This window comes from Rhinopithecus roxellana, chromosome 9, assembly GCF_007565055.1.
Source record: "Rhinopithecus roxellana isolate Shanxi Qingling chromosome 9, ASM756505v1, whole genome shotgun sequence".
NCBI lineage: Eukaryota > Metazoa > Chordata > Mammalia > Primates > Cercopithecidae > Rhinopithecus > Rhinopithecus roxellana.
In genome coordinates this window covers 112,850,101-112,868,443 of record NC_044557.1, presented here as the reverse complement: position 1 = coordinate 112,868,443, position 18,343 = coordinate 112,850,101, and the positions used below count along the sequence as shown (strand labels likewise).

The window sequence follows — 18,343 nt, the reverse complement described above, 5'->3', positions numbered from 1 at the left end:
ACCTTTGTTTTCCTCCTGGAAAAATCCCTAGCCCCACCATTAAATTAGATGATATCTGGAAAGTAGGTTAATAGCAATTTAAAAGGTTGTAAAAAACAGGAGGTGGAAAAGGCAAAATGAGAGGAAAGGGATTCGTGATTACTAATTCTCTCTGGTTAAAATATACAGGGGGAAATATTATTGAAAGAATTCATCTTTATTAGAATAAAATTTTGCAGAAGGCATTGCCAAGATCATTTCAGTACTCTGGACAACTCCTTGGCAAGGAGCTAAACTCAAATCCATCAATCATTTTAAGAATATTTGGTTAATTAGAGACCCAGATTTTTAAAACAGAATGGGCTGAAAGTAGCATTTAGTAGAACTTCCATGACATTATTAATTTTAATCAACTCCACTCTCAATTGGGTTGTTTTTTGTTTTGGTAACACAATCATTTATAGCGCCATTTTATAGAGGCAAATTTCAGATAGATAGGTATTTATAGAGAGATTTATATGTATAATTGTATTTTACCTGTCAAACCAAATATAGGACCTCTTGACTAATTACTTACATTTTGGGAGGGGTGTGTGGATTTCTCATTTTTGCCTATAATTTTCTTTTGTTTGCCATTTTGGATTTTGCCTTTGACAATACCCCACCCTCACTTGTTTTCCAGGAAATGCTGTTGAAAAGAGCTGCAGATCTAGTGGAAGCTCTTTATGGCACACCACACAATAACCAGGTGAGATACTCACATCCTACCCTTTCGTGAGTTTTGCACTTTATGCTGGATAGAATGCTCACATTAACCTGCTGTTTTGTAGGACATCATTTTGAAGCGAGCTGCAGACATTGCTGAAGCCCTCTACAGCGTCCCCAGGAATCCCAGCCAGCTTCCAGCCCTCTCCAGCTCCCCAGCACACAGTGGCATGATGGGAATCAACTCCTATGGCAGCCAGCTTGGGGTCAGCATCTCAGAGTCAACACAAGGAAATAATCAAGGTACCACTTTTCTTAGAGTCAAAATCCAAATATGTCTAATTTTAAAAGTTCTGCTGGAGTAGATGGAGTCAGAGGTTGAGTCATAATGGTCCAACAGAGTGTGTCCGCAGATAGGCAATACAATCATAGATTGTGTTATTTCAAGATTATAGATGGTACATTATTAGAGTTTGAGCTTCTTAGGTACCAGGTAGAATGTCTGGAAATATTTAAGGAGAAGATTGAGTATTACTACCGGGTGTGGTGGCTCACATCTGTAATCCCTGTACTTTGGGAGGCTGAGGCAGGTAGATTGCTTGAGCCCTGGAGTTTGAGACCAGCCTGGGCAACATAGTGAAAACCCATCTCTATAAAAATTAGTCAGGTGCGGTGGGCAGATGTAGTCCCAGCTACGTGGGAGGATCACATGAGCCTGGGAAGTCGAGGCTGCAGTGAAGCAGTGGGGTGTGCTGGCACACTGCACATGAGCCGAGGCTGCATGTGAGTACATGTGCAGTGTGACAGTGTACTCCAGCCTGGGCAACAGAGCGAGACCCTGTCTCAAAAGAAAAAAAAAAAAAAAAAGGATTGAGTATTATCAATTTAGAAAGGTTTGGGCTTATAGAAAATAGGTTTACAGGTATTAATTGAAAAGAAATTTATGCTTCTGTTATTGTGATGATCAGACTGAATACTGGAAAGAAGCTGATTATTGCCATTATCATTTATGATACCCAAATTTCTCTTCCTGGTAGCCAAGAGTGAATGGCTTGGTTTTATTTGGTAACTTCTATTTTGTATTATCTCATATATATAACAACAAACAAATATAAAGACAACTGTGCTTTTACATGTAAAGCAGACCATGCAAAGATCTTTACATTGAGATTGATTATTGAAGTGCTAAGTCAAAATCTGTCACAAATCATTTTTAAAAGGAGTAAATGTTCCTAATGAGGTCGTTAACATTGGGAGAGTTTTTTTTTCTAATTTTATTTATTGGAAGAGAATTCCTCATGTTTTTGCCCAGGGTGAGTTCTTACAAAAGAGTAGGTGAGCCGGGTGTGGTGGCTCACACTTGTAATCCCAGCACTTTAGGAGGCTGAGGTGGGCAGATTGCTTGAGCTCAGGAGTTTGAGACTAGCCTGGGGCAACATGGTGAAACCCTGTGTCTACAAAAATACAAAAATTAGGCAGGTGTGGTAGTGCTCACCTGTAGTCCCTGCTATTTGGGAGGCTGAGATGGGAGGATAGATTGAGTCCAGGAAGTTGAAGCTGCAGTGAGCCATGACTGTGCCACTGCACTCCACCCAGGGCAACAGAGTGAGATCCTGTCTCAAAAAAAAAAAAAAAAAAAAAAAAAAAAAAAAAAAAAAAAAAAAAAAAAAGGCCGGGCATGTTATTACTTTTGTTTTTGTAGACATGAGGCCCATAGACCAAATGTCAAATTGTTTTTCATTTGGTAACACATTTGGATTGTTTCCTAAATAGTTTGAGAGACAGTAATCCAAAGTGGTTTATTCCAGGACACATGAGATGTTTCTGAGCTGTGGTTTCTCACTCCTTCCCCTGTTCCAGGCATAGGCTGGGTCCCCCACACTCACTGCTGATGCCCCAAAGTCCTAGGTCAAAGAATAGCACATTTTAGGGGAACTCATCAACACTTTTTGAATGAAATTGACCTCCACTTGCACCTAGGGCATGGCAACAACTTTGAACTAACATTTCTAAAACTGTGTTCCATAGAATACAAGTGGCCCCAGAGAGGTTAAGATACCTTTCCCCTCCAGTCCCCACCAAAAGATGCTATGACATGTTAAATTTGGCAAACACTTAAGCTAGCAAAGTTAAACCAGTTTGTTTATTCTCTGGGCCTTCTGCATATGAATCATCAAGAAATGGCTACAGTGCATAACATCTACCCAGCCTAACTTGACCACAGACTGCTTTTCTCAGTGATACCAATCATATCTCATTGGACTCCAGTGTCATATGAAGTATGATTTGGGAGAGGGAACTCCACACTGCCATTAGTCATTCGCTTCTTGGTGTGAGCTGGAGGTGCTGAGTGCAGGTTTGAATGAAGGGGAGTAGCAAGGGCATGGCCTTGCATAGATGGGGAAGAGAGAGGAAGGTATAAAAGGCTGAAGATGGGCCGGGCACACTGGCTAACACCTGTAATCCCAGCACTTTGGGAGGCCAAGGCAGGTGGATCATGAGTCAGGAGTTCAAGAGCAGCTTGGCCAACATGGTGAAATAAAATACAAAAATTAGCCGGGCGCGATGGCAGGGTGCCTGTAATCCCAGCTACTCAGGAGGCTGAGGCAGGAGAATCACTTGAATCTGGGCAGTAGAGGTTGCAGTGAGCTGAGATCGCGCCGCTGTACTCCAGTCTGGGTGACAGAGTAAGACTATCTCAAAAAAACAAAAACAAAAACAAAAACAACCCAACCAAACAAACAAAAACTGAAGATGGACTGCTCACTTCCCACAACTGCCCAGGGCACCTGGTGGCATTCTATAGCCTGGGGCCAACGCAGACCTGTGCTAGCCACATGTGGCCTGACCGTGCACGCCTGTTGATTTACCTGGGATTTTTCTTTGTTGCCAAGGGTACATCCGCAACACAAGCAGCATCTCTCCGCGGGGATACTCTTCCAGCTCCACGCCTCAACAGTCTAATTACAGTACCTCCAGCAACAGTATGAATGGCTACAGCAATGTCCCCATGGCCAACCTGGGTGTTCCAGGATCACCAGGATTTCTAAATGGCTCACCCACCGGCTCTCCTTATGGAAGTAAGTGACCTCTCTATACCTTTGGCTCCCCATGGTTTTTTGTCTCTGGGTTTTACTATTCGGCCTTTTGGGAGAAAGTTGCATTTGTAAATCTTCCTAAGTCATCGGGGAGCAGCCTAGTTTCCTGATTAAGCGTCCTTCCTGCCTTTCGTTCTTTTCCCTTAGCTTGACTTTGGCTCACGTGGTTACTCAAGGCCTTTTGGGGAAAGAAAAGGATTGAAACAATTCCCTTTTTATAGAGAAAGAGCATGTGTGGCCTGTGTTAAGTGGGAGCAAGGAATTAAGATTCCATTTCTGTTAACAATATGTGCACTCTTAGGCACTTTCAGATGTAATATTTAATCCCCATAAGAACTTCCTGATAAGAACTTTATCTTCATGTTATAGACAAGGAAGTTGGCTTTGCTACAGTTTTCTGACTTAATCAAAATCACATAGCTAGAATAGAGCAGGGTAATAATTTAGGCATAGTCCTGATGACTTTGAGTTATTTTGTATATCGCACCATGCTTCTTTTTGACTTTGCAACCTGGTTTTCCCCTCCCTTCAGTACCTCCAGAGAGGTGGAAGTTGACTGCGTACAATCATGTGATATATTGAGACAGAACTTCTTCATCTTAATCTGTGGTCTAGCAGCAAAGTCCCTGCTCTGGGAAGTTGTGAAAACCCCATTTGGGTTGCTTCGGGAGGTATGCCGGGAAGTTACACAATGGTCCCAGGAGCCTGAGAGAGTGCATTTTCCAAACCTACCTAGGGAATACTTTAGGCCAGGGGACAGGATGACATGGAGAGGCTGAAGTGATTGAGTAGAGTGTTCTTGAAATGCTGGGTCTTGTTGCAATTCTCTGCACCTTGCCCTCTTTTTACCCCATGTGGTTCCCTTGTGCCAGGAGCAAGGACATGTCAAGGGCAGCACATAGCCACGTCACACTGACATGTCACAGAAGCTGCCTTTCACAGTCTTTGGACTTTTGGTTCCCTGGGGAGACACACCTATGAGCTATTTCTGGATTATCAGTTCGATGCATATACTCTACACTACATGGCAAGATAAAGACATAGTACCAGCAGCTAACGGTAGTAGGGGTCAGTTCTTGCAGTACAATGAAAATCTTGTTACTGCAAAGACGTGAGTTCTATCTTGTGTCTTGTCAGTTGGCCCAAGTTCATTAGATAACAGTTAGTCTGGAGAAATAAATGATTGCTTGATTTGTTTCTACCTTATCTTGTTCCGAAAAGTGTTTGGGGGAATTATTGCAGTCAAATAGGTAGTATGAAAGTATAAAACAATCTAACAAGAAACTGAGCTAAAAGAAACAAATATGGTTCAGGAAATTCTAAAATGCCAGGGCCAGCATAAATACCATTTGGTCTGCTCAAGGGAGTCGTTTACTTTGTTCTGAATTTACAAGAGGCTAAAGCAAAGAGAGAAACACTATTTGTTATAAGATTTTATGTCCACACGTTAATTTTTAAAGTAGCTCAGAAGAAAGGTGGCAATTTCTGTTCCTGAGATGTTGGAGAGGTCTTTCCCTTGCTTTCTCCTGGAGAAGGTGTCTGGTGTAGTAAAGAGATCACATCTTTAACAACCCCTACAAATAATGCAGTGGCAAGAGATCCATTGTGTAAACAATGTTATAACAGTGACAATAATAAGATGAATTAACAATTACATTCCACTTTACAGCTTAAAAAGCATGTTGATATCTAGAGTCCAGTCAGAGCCTCATGACAACCTTGTGACATGGATACTATCATTTTTATCATTATCCCTTGTAAGAGATGAAGAATTATTAAATGACTTGAAAGTTCATAGTAAGTAGTAAAAAGGGGACTAGAATACATCATCACACTCAGAATACCATGTTTTTAAATTAATCATGTAAGAATTAATGTATTTATAGTGTAATATTAGGTTAAACCATATGAAATTCCCTCTATTTGACCATTTTTGATTTATAGAAGTGGCAATTTCATATCATTCAATCATAATTTATGTAGATATGAATAAGGTTGAATCATACTTGGTTTTGTACATAAAAAATGATCAGTTTTATAATACAGTATATAGTGTGGTAGTGAAGAGGATGGAGAAGAAAGAAAAAAAAGAGGAATGAAAATGCCCAGTTAGGTGTTAATTGCTTAATATTTCTTCCTAAATAATTCATTTGGTAGAGAGAAACCCTTCCCACTCCCACCAGAACAACTTCCTTCTGTTCTTTCATGATCGCCCAAGCCCCTGCCACCAGAAAACTAACAACACCCCAAATCTTCAAATTACCCATTAAAATGAAATGGTAGACACAGAGCAGGGAAAAGAGGAAGGCAACCTGCCCAACTGGGAGAGAGAAAGAGAGACTGGAGAAGACCTCCTCCCTGTACCTATTGAATCTGGTGTGATGGTTTGCACCTTCACTTTTGGAGGGAGGGTCTGAATGAGTTCCAGGCTAGGAATGAAATTCCAAACAGTGCATTCATTACAATCAAATTCCCCTACTCCACAAATACTGACTACCCAGTGGAGTTCATTACAATAGCACCTGACCTGTATTTCTAGCCAGCCAAGTCTTTACTTCTCTGGGAAATACAAAAAAAAGAAAAGCCCCGGGGAAAATATTTTGTCAATTCAGTTGCTTGCGTCTGAAAACACAATTCTATGATTTTTAAAAAATGCATCTGATGTGGCTGGGCCATGCCATGGAGCAAATATTTGCCAGAGACTCTAAGAAAGAAATAGAGCCAAGCTTCTTGGTCAAACTTGACTTGCATGACAGCCAATGCAGAGTATCAGAAACCTGCATCTTTACTGTTTTTGCTCTCGCACTACTTCAAAAATGGTCAAACAGATGTTTTTTCAATTTTACATACAAACTTCACTTCCTGGCAGTAGCAGTGTGCCAAGTTCCAGCTCAGTGCAAGTTTTTATGGCTGAATTCTAAACCCCTGACAATAGGGGGTTATAATGAAATGCTGACAGACCCCTTAGCTCCAAAAAATGCAATGGCTCAATGCAAAGGAGGATATGTGCCCGGTGAGTTCCAGCTGAGACTATGCAAGCCAATCAATTCTTGTACAAAGAAAAGTGGTTTTTCCTTAACTCTCCATGTTCACAGAGATTTCTGGGCCAAACGTACTTGTCTTTACTTTGGCCCCTATCCATAGAGAGATAGATGTCCAGAGAAATTCTCAATTGGAAGTACATGCAATCAACTTTCCTTAAAATGGTTCTCTCTGCAGTCCCAAAAGATTGTCTATTTAACAAGCCTGTAACGCCCATAGGGACCACTTCTTCCAAAGCAGAATAGCCACCAACCCTATGCAGAGTTTGGGACAGAATCCATACAGGCAGGAATCCAACCTGTCCTCATAGATTCCTACATTATGTTCAGAGCCTTAGACCATGCTCCAGGGCTCAATTGTTTTATAGTTTCAAAAACAAATATTAAGACATTCTCTATTGTAAAATATTAAATGATTATTACAGAAAATGTAGAACGTATAAAAATAATTTTTAAAAGAACGCATACTCCCACCGTAAGAACAACCTCTTTGAATTCTGATATACTTCCACTTCTTCAGAAAAGAAAACAAAAAAGCTTATTAAAATAATAGTATTCTCATTACAGACAACTTGAAAAGCACGTATAGGTAAAAAGGAGGAAAGAAAAATGGCATACTCTGTGTCTATGCGGAGGTAACCATTGTTAATTTTTAAAGGATAGTCTTCCAGTCATGGATAGATACATTTTGAAAATTGCAGTGTCTGCTCTGATGCACAACTAATGAGATTCTGCCATAAGATCAATGAAAGAGAGGGTGGAAGGAAAGCAGTAAAATTACCAAAGTCACAGATATGAAGCTGGGCTCCATAAAATCCTTCAGTGATGCAGACCCAGATCGTAAGAATAGGGAACAGAGATATGAGGAGTAGTGTTTGCTTTTAAAAGTTGACTACAATCATCAGGTGTTTCCCAGGAATGTGAGGATTTATTCATCTCTTGCTTTTTCTTTTTCTTTTTTTTAATAGGTGGGGTTGGTATTAGAGTAACAGACAACTTTGTTTATAGGCAGTACAGCCTTAAATGAAAGAGGAAAGTTAAAATTATTTGTAAATGCTAGTATGTCTATTGCTAAGGATTGTATTATTTATTTCTTCCCAAAGAAATCGAGATTTTCCCTTTTTAAAATGTAATAACCTTTACTGGTTTCTCCTACCATGTATTAAAAGTAACATGTTTGTTGTAGAAAATTCTGAAGATATGGACAAGTGAAAGCACTACATTTAAGGATATTCATAATCCCATCAGCCAGAGATACCATTGCTAAAATTTTGGGTGTATATCACGTCCTTCTAGACTGTTGCTATTTGCATTTCTAAAAATTAAAGGGGGCTTAATATGTGTTATGTAATCTGTTTTTTTCATCTGAAGAGGTGTATATTTCCATGTGATTAAATATTCTACAACACTAGTTTTAATATTGGCATAGCATTCTATTGTATACTAAATACAGTGTACCCTACTGCAGGACACTTAAGTTATTTTCCAATTTTTCATTATTATAAAAATGCCCTTGGACCTATTATTTCTGGCACAGTCATGACTATCTCCTTGGGATTAATTTCTAGAGATTAAATTAGTGGGTCAAAGGATGTGCACATTTTAAAATACTTTGATATATATTGCCAAAGACCCTCCAGAGAGGTTAATTCTTCCCTCAGAAAAGAAAGAATATTATATATTTCCCCGCCCTGTTAATTTTTTCTTTTTCTATTTAGTAAGTGGAAAATAAGATCTTGTTACTGTTTTAATTAGCATTTTATTACAAATCAGTTTGATTGTTTCTATACGAGTCTCTCTTGGTCATTTTTATTCCTGATTTTCTTTTTTTGTGTCCTTTGCTTATTTTTCTCTTGGGGCGTTTTTCTTTCTCCAATTAGGAAAACTTATGAGCTACTGAGGATATAAGCATATCTAAATAAGTATTGCAAATATTTTTCTTAATCTGTCATTTGCCTTTTCGTGTTTGTTGCAGAAGTTTTTCATTATGCGGCAAATCTATCTTGTAAACTTCTAACCATCCTAATAGCTTCACTAGCACTTTTACAATTTTGCTTTTAAAAATAACTCTTTAATCTACTTAGATTTATTTTGGTGTTCAACAGGAAAAAGTACTCTAAACTTAGTGTTCAAATGGTTAGTGTATTTTTCCATGCATTTATTTTCCTACTAATATGAAATGTCACCTTTATTAAGTATTAATTCCCGTCTATACCCAGGTCTGTTTCTGAACTCTGTTTTGCTGTAAAGATTTGTCTGCCTATTTCTGTGCTAGTACAATGCTGATTTCACTGACGAAGATAAGTGCCTCTTACTACTTAAAAAAAGATTTTAAACAAAACTTCCTGTCTTTTACAGCGTTATTGTTTTTTGAAACAGATAAACATAGTAATTGTGTTTGCTGAAATGCAATTCCTTTCAGTATTTTTATTATAGTTGCACTGAATTTTAAATTCATTTGAATGCATTTTGGCATTTTTACAAAATTGTAAGAAATATTTAAAACGGACATGTGCTTACTCAACTCTGCAACAATTCCTCCACGTCACTTAGTAAAGCTTGAGGTGTTTCCTCTCCCAATGCAAGGGAACCATTTTTGATCTAATGGGCCCTACTTTCCGCTGAAATCTGTTATTAGAAAATAATTATCTGTACTAGTGAGTCATTTGCTGAATATAAATGGAATGGAGTATGTGTGAATGCCTAATTCACATTATACAAACCTCTTCAATGATGATGTCTGAGAGGAGGTTCTGCTGCTGTAGACAGCATTTGGGGGACCGTGGTAGAATAAGGGCCCCCAGCTTTTCTTTGGCCTCTAATTCTGTACCTTAGAGAAAATGAAAAGTTGGGGATTTTTTGCTTGTGGACTTTTTTGTCTTTTGTTTTTCTATTTCACTAATGCCAAACCCAAGGCTAGAGGAGATTTTGCTCAGAACCACCAATAAGACCCACTCCTCATGCTTAACCCTGTGTCCTATCTTCTTATGTGAATTAACCCAACAGTGTTTTTATTCATTTACATATTCAAGTATTACATTCTTCCAGAACTTTGTTCTCCTTTCCAATTTCTTTCTTTTAATCCATATTTGAGGAAAGACAGATGTACTCAGATGCATAGCTCCTTAAATCAAGACTACTTTAAGGATAAGAAGTTTTTAGAGAAAGCTCTCCTTTTGAAGTCTTTGGATTTTAGTTCAGCTATAAAAGACATCATATGGGACTTGTGCTATTTAAGTGTTTTATACAGGCAATTGGGTGGACTCGGCCCAAAATATATTTTTATAGGGAGGGAGGGGAAATGAGGGTGGAGTCGTCCATGGACATCAGAACATTTGACCTTCAATTCACCTTGTACTTGGTTGTTCAGTCATACGTCTCGCCCATGTCCTCACTTTCAAATTTATTTTGAAGGACAGTTGGTACACTGAAAACATGAAGCAAGAAATAGCACTGCTGGGCTTGGTCATTAGGCTCCAACAATACTTTTATCAAGTCATGTGACTCGGACAGTTCAGAATTCTGGGAATTATGCTAACACAAGTGCCTAAAACTATCAGGTGCTATATTTAAGAGTTTTGCCCTTGTGTGCTCTAGTTTACCCCTTTCTTAAGTTGAACATAGAAGGTAAAATTGTCGTCTTGCATGATGTAACTTGGTGGAGTATCTGACATTAAGAGGTGGGGTACTTCATCGTGTAAATTGTTTTTATTTTTCTTAGAAATTACAACACTTGGCTTTTGTCTTAAGTCATTTTAATGTTAATACCACTAATATTGGTGTTTTTTTCTAAACATGTCAGGGGAGGCCAACTTGCAGCTATATTTCCCAAGAGCACTGAAAGTACGGGAGAGGGAGACAATTTTCTGAATGTTAATAAACTTTTACATTTAATGAGGATATGGCCCATAGAGATGGCACTCTCAGAGAAGATGTTAACCCTACAGACCAAACCTCTGGAGCCTTAGGAGTTACCGGGAAAGCACATAGCTCCCAAATAGGACTTTTTTTGTAGGGTGTAAAAGTGATTTCCATTGCTGGGTAGATTTGATGATTTTTCAGGCATGTTTGGCCTCAGTCTTCTCTCTTGCCAAGCTGCTGCTTGTGAATGAAGACCTGTTCCAACATCACTTCCTGAAGCTGCCTTCCCTACTCTCCCAAGCGTTGGGTACCTTCCTCTAATAGCATCATTACCATATTAGTTGTTTTATGTGTCTGTTCCTCCCACTGGACAGGGTGGCAATGTTGTCACATTCAACTTTTTTTTTTATCCCTGCAATCTGGAACAATGCCGGGAAACTAATAATTTCTCAATAAAGTTGTGCCAAATATGTGAACTGAAGGAAGATCTTAATTTCTAAACAAGGATTGTGCATTTGCTTTCCAGTCATGTCATCGAGTCCCACCGTCGGGTCTTCCAGCACATCCTCCATCCTCCCATTTTCCTCTTCAGTTTTTCCTGCTGTCAAACAGAAGAGTGCCTTTGCCCCTGTCATCAGGCCGCAAGGCTCCCCTTCACCTGCCTGCTCCAGTGGCAATGGAAATGGATTCAGAGGTAAGTGAGGGTTCTATTTTGGGGTTACACATGACACAATGTACCATAGGGTTGGCAAAGTAAGAACAAACAGCACATCATTGTATAGCTCAGCTGTTTACCTGCAAAGAGATGCTTTGCTGTTCTCATCATGGGACATAAATGGCTTATACAGTCAGGTGAGTGCTCCATCTAAAAGCAAGATGGGGCTAGGCATGGTGGCTCATGTCTGTAATCCCAGCACTTTGGGAGGCTAAGGCAGGCGGATCACTTGGAGGTCAGGAGTTTGAGACCAGCCTGGCCAACATGGTAAAACCCTGTGTCTACTTAAAATACAAAAATTAGCTGGGTGTGGTTGTGGGTGCCTGTAATCCTAGCTACTTGAGAGGCTGAGGCAGGAGAATCGCTTGAACCGGGCAGGTGGAGGTTGCAGTGAGCCGAGATCACGCCATTGTACTCCAGCCTGGGCAACAGGAACAAAACTCCATCTCAAAAAATACTAAAAGTTTTTTAAAAAGCAAGATCGGGGAAAACAGACATCAGCAAACTCTGCAGGCAATGGAATTAACCATGGTAGAGCCATACATACAATTGAGGAGTGTCTGGACTTCCCAGCCCTATGCTGTCCACAGGGCCATTCTGCTATCTCTCAGAAAATGCCCAGTCACCCTATGGCATACCACGTAGTGCTTTCTGCTTACCTAATCTGCTTGCCGTCACGGCCTCTTGGCACACATGGACAGGAGCCAGCAGGAGCAACCAACAAGTTCTGAGAATCCTGGTTACATGCAAGTCAAATTGATAGCAGGTGCCTGATTAGGAGGTTGTGCAGAATAGAAAGAAAAGACATACCGTTTCTAAGAACAAAAATTATCCATCAAACCCATTTTTGAGCAATGTTCTAAAATATAATATGGCATGATATAACACAAATGTGATGAATATATGAAAATCAAATCATCTCATCATGGATTAGGGGAAGCCGACAGCAAAAGAATAAATTGGAAACTGCTGCGGACTGGGGCTCACCAGCAACCCATATTATTTTTAGGCTGCTCCTCTCGTGTCTTGGCAAGAAAATACTTACAACAAGCAGGGTTGGGTAAAACGAAAAAGGGAAGAGGTTTCATTAACCCCTCATGGATCAAAGGCTGTGAGGTCAGTAGTGCTTTATGGGGAACCTTGGATGGGCTGCATTGTCTTTGGGATGGCATCTGCCTGGTGGTTTGATGATAGAGTCGAGTGTGGGTTCTTCATTCTTTTGGGACACCTGTGAGAGGTCATTCTCTTGTGGCTGAGCAGAGCTCTGGGAGGTACGTTAGGTTCCTGAGGATGGTGGTGTCTTCTGGAAGTCAAGTGTCTCGACAGAGAAACTGTCAAAACCAGAATGGAAAACCCAGCACTCAGAAACACTGTTGAAAATTATTTTATGTCTAACTAGACGAAGCAGCTGGGTCTATATGCCACCCAATGTGTGGGTAGTTGGAAACATCTGGAAATTTCATGGATTTTTTTGGCAGGGATTTTCACCCAGATGTCTAATTCATAGAGAAATAGGCTGAGCCTGTATCTAAGTGTCTCCACCTGCCCCGTCTTTCATCAAAGACCAGTGGTTTCCATCCCATCCTTAGGGGATGTGCCCAGAGTTTTCTCCATGATGCCTTCATCTCCAGACAGGGAAATGAAGATGATAGCTGAATAATCACTGTACTTTCCTTCCTCTTCCCCATGACCTCTTCAGTGTTGATGTTTCTTTCTAAGTTCTCTGGTTTTATTCATTGACCTTAACCCGAGTAGAGGCCCAGCAAGTCTTACAGGCAAAATGCAGATTGAGACAGACCAAGGAGGGGTGCAGGCTTTCCTCCGGATTGGACGGGAGGAAGACAGGATGGATGCGGCCCTTTCCTCATTCCTGGCCACTTAACACATAGGTTCAGGTTTACTTAAAGGAAAAAAGGATACTTGACTTTCACCTGTCACCCTTTCCCCACCTCCTCTCTCAATGTGGAGCTGGTTGTCTCAGATCTTCTGTTTTACCCGGCTCTCAGCCTACAGTGTGGCCAGGACAAGCTTCTTACAGACTCCAGGGCCTGTCATCCCCACCCCACCTCTTGCTGCATGCCCAAGGCTCCTGTGGTGTTACTGAAGTTAGGTTTGAGTCAGCCCAAAGAGCTGGAAGGAAACCTTGCTTGGTCTTAGTGAGGTTCCCTCTGAGGGCAGCTGCAGCAGAAACAGAAGACCCTCTCCAGGATCCCCAGCCACATAAACTTCTGGTCACCACCCCTCAGGGTGCTCAGGCTGAGTGGCACGTTCCTGATAGGTTTATAGGAGCAGTGAATTGGTGAGTTGCATGTAGGCACAGGCTCTAGGCTCTAGGCTCTAGCTTCATTTCTAGAGTCATTGCAAAGTTCCAAACCTCATTTGAATCCTTCAGTTCCCTCCACATTCCTCTGGTGATTTGAACCTTTAAAAGAAGAAGGGGCCAGGTGTGGTGGCACACACCTATAGTCCCAGATACTTGGGAGGCTGAGGCAGGAGGATTGCTTGAGCCCAGACTGTGCAACATAGCGAGACCCCATCTCTAAAAGATTTTTTAAAATAAGTTTTTATAGGTGTTTTTAAAAAAGAAAATTTCATTAATTTTGGGGGTACAGATGGTTTTTGATTACATGGATAAATTCTTTACTGGTGATTTGAGATTTCAGTGCACCAGTTACCTTAGCAGTATACACCATAGCCCATATGTAGTCTTTCTAAAATTTTGGAGTAGGTTGGGGAGGAGAAAAACAGAAGCACCTCTCAATTTAGGGCAGTAGCCTAAAAAGAAATTGCAAAAAAAACTATGAAAATATCAAGTGAGGTGTACAGAAATAACAGAGAATCCTGAGGACAACCTCAGAGTATTAGCCACGGGAAGAGCGCCGGCCACCATCTCACCAGTCGTGTGTTGAGTTCTAGTTCAGCTCTTTCCAGGCTGTGTCAATCTGTGCATGCCCTTATCCTCTCAGAGCCTCAGTTTCCCAGTCTGTTAAATAGAAAATCGACAGCTATCCCCAAAGGTTGTTGCGGACTAATTTGTGTGAAGAACTAGGCAAGGTAACAGATATTTCCTACAGCCTGGCTGAGAGGAGGCGAGGGTTCACAAAGGATGCCCTCAGAGGCCTTACCTTCTGCTCTTCCTCATTTTAGACCAGGTGCATGGAAGCTCAGTGTCCAGCATTGTGAAGTTCCCTTGAGTAGAGAGAGGGAGGAAACGAAGCTGACATTTAATGCACAGTCACTGAAAACAACAACAAAAATCCTGGGATCTCAGAGGCCTGCTGGACAGGGAGCTCCATCTCTTTAGAGATACTGTGGGAGGGTGACAATGTGGGCTGAGTGCCTGGGTGATCACAGGCTGGGGAGGGGCCCTTCTCTAGACTTCATTGCCTGCAAAGGCATGTGCCGCCCACACTCTCTGAGGCTTGCTAACTATCCTGAGCACTACAGGCAAGGTGCCGAACTGAGTGCCTTAGGATAATTATGTCTAAGTCAAAGTCATGCCATTATCACCATTCTTAGTTAAGCAGTTTACCCAAGGCCACACAGGAAGAGTCTGATGACTTGAACCCAGACATGTGGACTCCAGAGCTTGTGCTCTGGCAGCCCACTGTGTCTCCATGGACAATGAGAGTGAAATTCTTATCTTTACCCTATACCCATACCTACTTTCCACCTGGTTCAAAGGGAGATAATTGCTTTCTGTCTGTTGGCTATGGTTTCTACAAGCAAAAAGTCAGAGTCCCCACCTAGCAGAGATCAAGCCTACCCAGTCTGGATGTAGGACTAGGAGGAAGGGATATATCTCAAATCTGTTCTTCTCTGTCATTCAGGGGTTCTTGTTCTTTGAGCACCTCTGCTGTTCTATGAGCCCCTTTGGTATCTCTCTGAGCACGCAGAAAAGGAAGGGGCTGAGGATTTTTCTTTTTGAGACAGGGTCTCACTCTGTCACACAGGTTGTCGCACAGTGGTACCATCATGGCTTACCGCAGCCTTGACCTCCTGGGCTCAATAAGAGATTCTCTTACCTCAGCCTTCTGAGTAGCTGAGACTATAGGCATGTACCACCATGCCTGGCTAAGTTTTGTATTTTTTGTAGAGATGGGTTTTCGTCATGTTGCTCAGGCTGGTCTTGAACTCCTGGGCTCAAGTGATCCTCCCATCTCAGCCTCCTAAAGAGCTGGGATTACAGGCATCAGCCACCGTGCCGAGTCAGGAGTTTTAAATATAATAGACAAATTGAAGTTCAGAATGTGAGTCAGAATTCCATGCCAGAGGGCTCCACATACAGCATGGTTCCACCTTCTACCTCATTTATCAGCTGCTTCCAGTTGATGAGTATAGATTGTCGAGATAATATTACACACTATGTGTCTGATTCCTTTTCCAGCTCCCTCCAGGAAAAAAAAAAAAAAAAAAAACCTCCTACACTCTGGAATAATTACTAGGGTTGCTATATCTCTAAGTCATCAGGGAGTGTCCAGAATTGAACCGCCTTTATTGAAAAGTTACATTGATTCAATATATAGTAATACAGGCAAAAATAATTAAGGCTTTGCTAGCTGTGTAAGACCTTAATCCAGATCTCACAAACATTCAATAAAGGCTGTATGGGCAGGGAAATAGACGGCTGACAATTTTGCCCGAGAGGACTAGCTGATGTGGAAAAAAGGGGCAGAGAAAGAGATGGAAGCGTTGAGAAAAGCAGAGAGAATTTCAGCCATTTGCATGGAAGCTTAGTAAGCAACACTCAGCAAAATGCTTCTATTATATTGACTAATTCCTTAGATGCAATGTAGATAGCAAAATGCAAAGGATCAAATTCTAGATATGATTTTAAAGGCTCTGATGCAAGGAAACTACTCTGCCATTTTCCAAGAATGTGAAAATCCCATGGGCTCATCCTCTGAAAGCCAAGGCTGGCGGAATACATTTTGCTGTGGGATTTTTCCACATTTTGCTGGTGCTGCTTTATTTGCCACATCTAGGGAAACCCTGGGAAGTGATTCCACCCAGAGAGGCATTGTCTGAATCCTCTTGGCCCGATGGAGGGAGAAAGAATTGGATTACTCCATTTATATAGGGTGATGAAGAGTAGGAATTGGGGGCTGAGCACGGTGGCTCATACCTGTAATCCCAACATTTTGGGAGGCTGAGGTGGGTGAATCACCTGAGGCCAGGAGTTCAAGACCAACCTGGCCAACATGGTGAAACCCCATTCTCTACTAAAAATACAAAAATTCACCAGGCATGGTGGCATGCACCTATGGTCCCAGCTACTCAGGAGGCGGAGGCTGAGGCAGGAGAATCACTTGAACCTGGGAAGTTTCAATGAGCCGAGATGGCCCCGCTGCACTCCAGCCTGGAACAAGATTCCACCTCAAAAAAAGAGTGGGAATTAAGGAACTAAATGAAGTCTTCTATTCCAGTCATCAGCATTCATTTGCAATGAGCATCAGACATGAGCAGTGAGCACCAAAGGAAGATGAGCTAATTAAAAAAAAAAAAAAAAATGCACTCACCAAAGAAGTGAAGGGTAGATAAAAAGCTTGATTTGTTATCAACGATGCCCTGGTAAATCAACAGGCTCAGCACCTGGAAGTTCCTTTCCTGTTCCAACTAAGTGATTTGGAGGAGTATAATCTGGAAATTATTTTAGTCGAATAAAAAAATATATCATGCATATATTACAGTTTAGCTTACATGTTTACATCTGTTGTCTCATTTATACAACCCGTTAATATAAAACAAAACATAACTCCTGGCCTCCCAGGCAAAACTTCATCAAGGTTTCCTTGTACTTCAGTGATTCCATAAGGCTTCAGTGCCTTTAACGGGCTGTCTGCTAGGAGAACCGGTCCTCATATCAGCTGAGGGCACTGTGTCCTTGAATGGCATCAGACTCTATCATTCCCATCTCCTGCCCCTCACTCTGTGTCATAGCCTTGAACATACATAAAAAGTCCCCAAGTCTCATTCCTGTGCCACTCTTTGTTTGCAGCCATGACTGGACTTGTTGTACCCCCGATGTAAAGAAGAACTGCTTTCTTATAGCACAAAACTACTTACTCTGATGGACCAATAATGAAGAAAGCACTACGAGCTCTTACGGGGGTGTAGTGGTGCCCCCACATGAACACGATGGACACCCTTGGGTCTGCAAGGAGCCGACATCTTACCTGGTCCCACGTCCTCCTATAGCTCTGACGGTGGCTACACAAACTGACCCTCTTGGGGACAAGGACAAAAGGTGTCATTGACGTAGTCAGTGCTAGGAGCAGAAATGCAATTCTTTGTTACGAACATTATGAAAACCACCTTCCTATGTTTGTAAAATATTTAAGAAAAAATTGGCAAACAATTAATGCTTAATATTTTGGATACTATTTGTTTTTCTTTGTAGGAAAAAAAAGTTGAAAGTTTCTATTTTCTATGAAGCCTTTCAGATACCAATTTAGTTTATGCAGAAAAAATTGAACAAAACAGGGTACCAGCATGGAAGACTTTCTTAAAACGTAACCTGAATTGAATGATGAAATGTATGTGTGTTTGCTTATAGCTTAATCTCTAAAAAAAAAAATGAACAAAAAAAGGGAAAAATTTTAAAATGTTTTACAATTATTTAAATAAATAAACGTGTAACTTATTGTAAGTAGAGGTAGAAATTAAGACCTTTTTTTGGAAGAGAGAGGGATTTCTCTTCCTGATGTAAAATGAAAATGATGCAAACATGTAGTAACAAGTTTTAAAGGTGTGTGATTATTACTGCAGTTACTTACTAGACTCTTATCCCCTGTCCTGCACCCCCTTCTTTTCCATCATTTTATTGACTCAAGGGCATGAACATGTAGATTCCCACAGAACAACCTAATGCAGAAACAGAGACTCTAGCACATGCACACACAAATACTCCAATCCATCAATTCATTCCCAGTTTCGTCTGATTT

General features: G+C 41.0%; 1 protein-coding gene across 2 annotated transcripts in view; it reads left to right on the top strand.

Moving 5' to 3' along the window:
* EBF2 (EBF transcription factor 2) overlaps positions 1-18,048 on the top strand; it is a 207,906-nt gene extending 189,858 nt beyond the window's left edge. For both annotated transcript variants that reach the window (XM_030938250.1, XM_010378143.2), the window contains exons 12-16: positions 662-727; positions 810-987; positions 3,579-3,764; positions 11,211-11,378; positions 17,398-18,048. In XM_030938250.1, coding sequence (XP_030794110.1) covers positions 662-727; positions 810-987; positions 3,579-3,764; positions 11,211-11,378; positions 17,398-17,429 — 630 coding nt within the window. In that variant the 3' untranslated portion in view covers positions 17,430-18,048. The remainder of the gene's footprint in view (positions 1-661; positions 728-809; positions 988-3,578; positions 3,765-11,210; positions 11,379-17,397) is intronic.
* Positions 18,049-18,343: the final 295 nt, after the last annotated feature.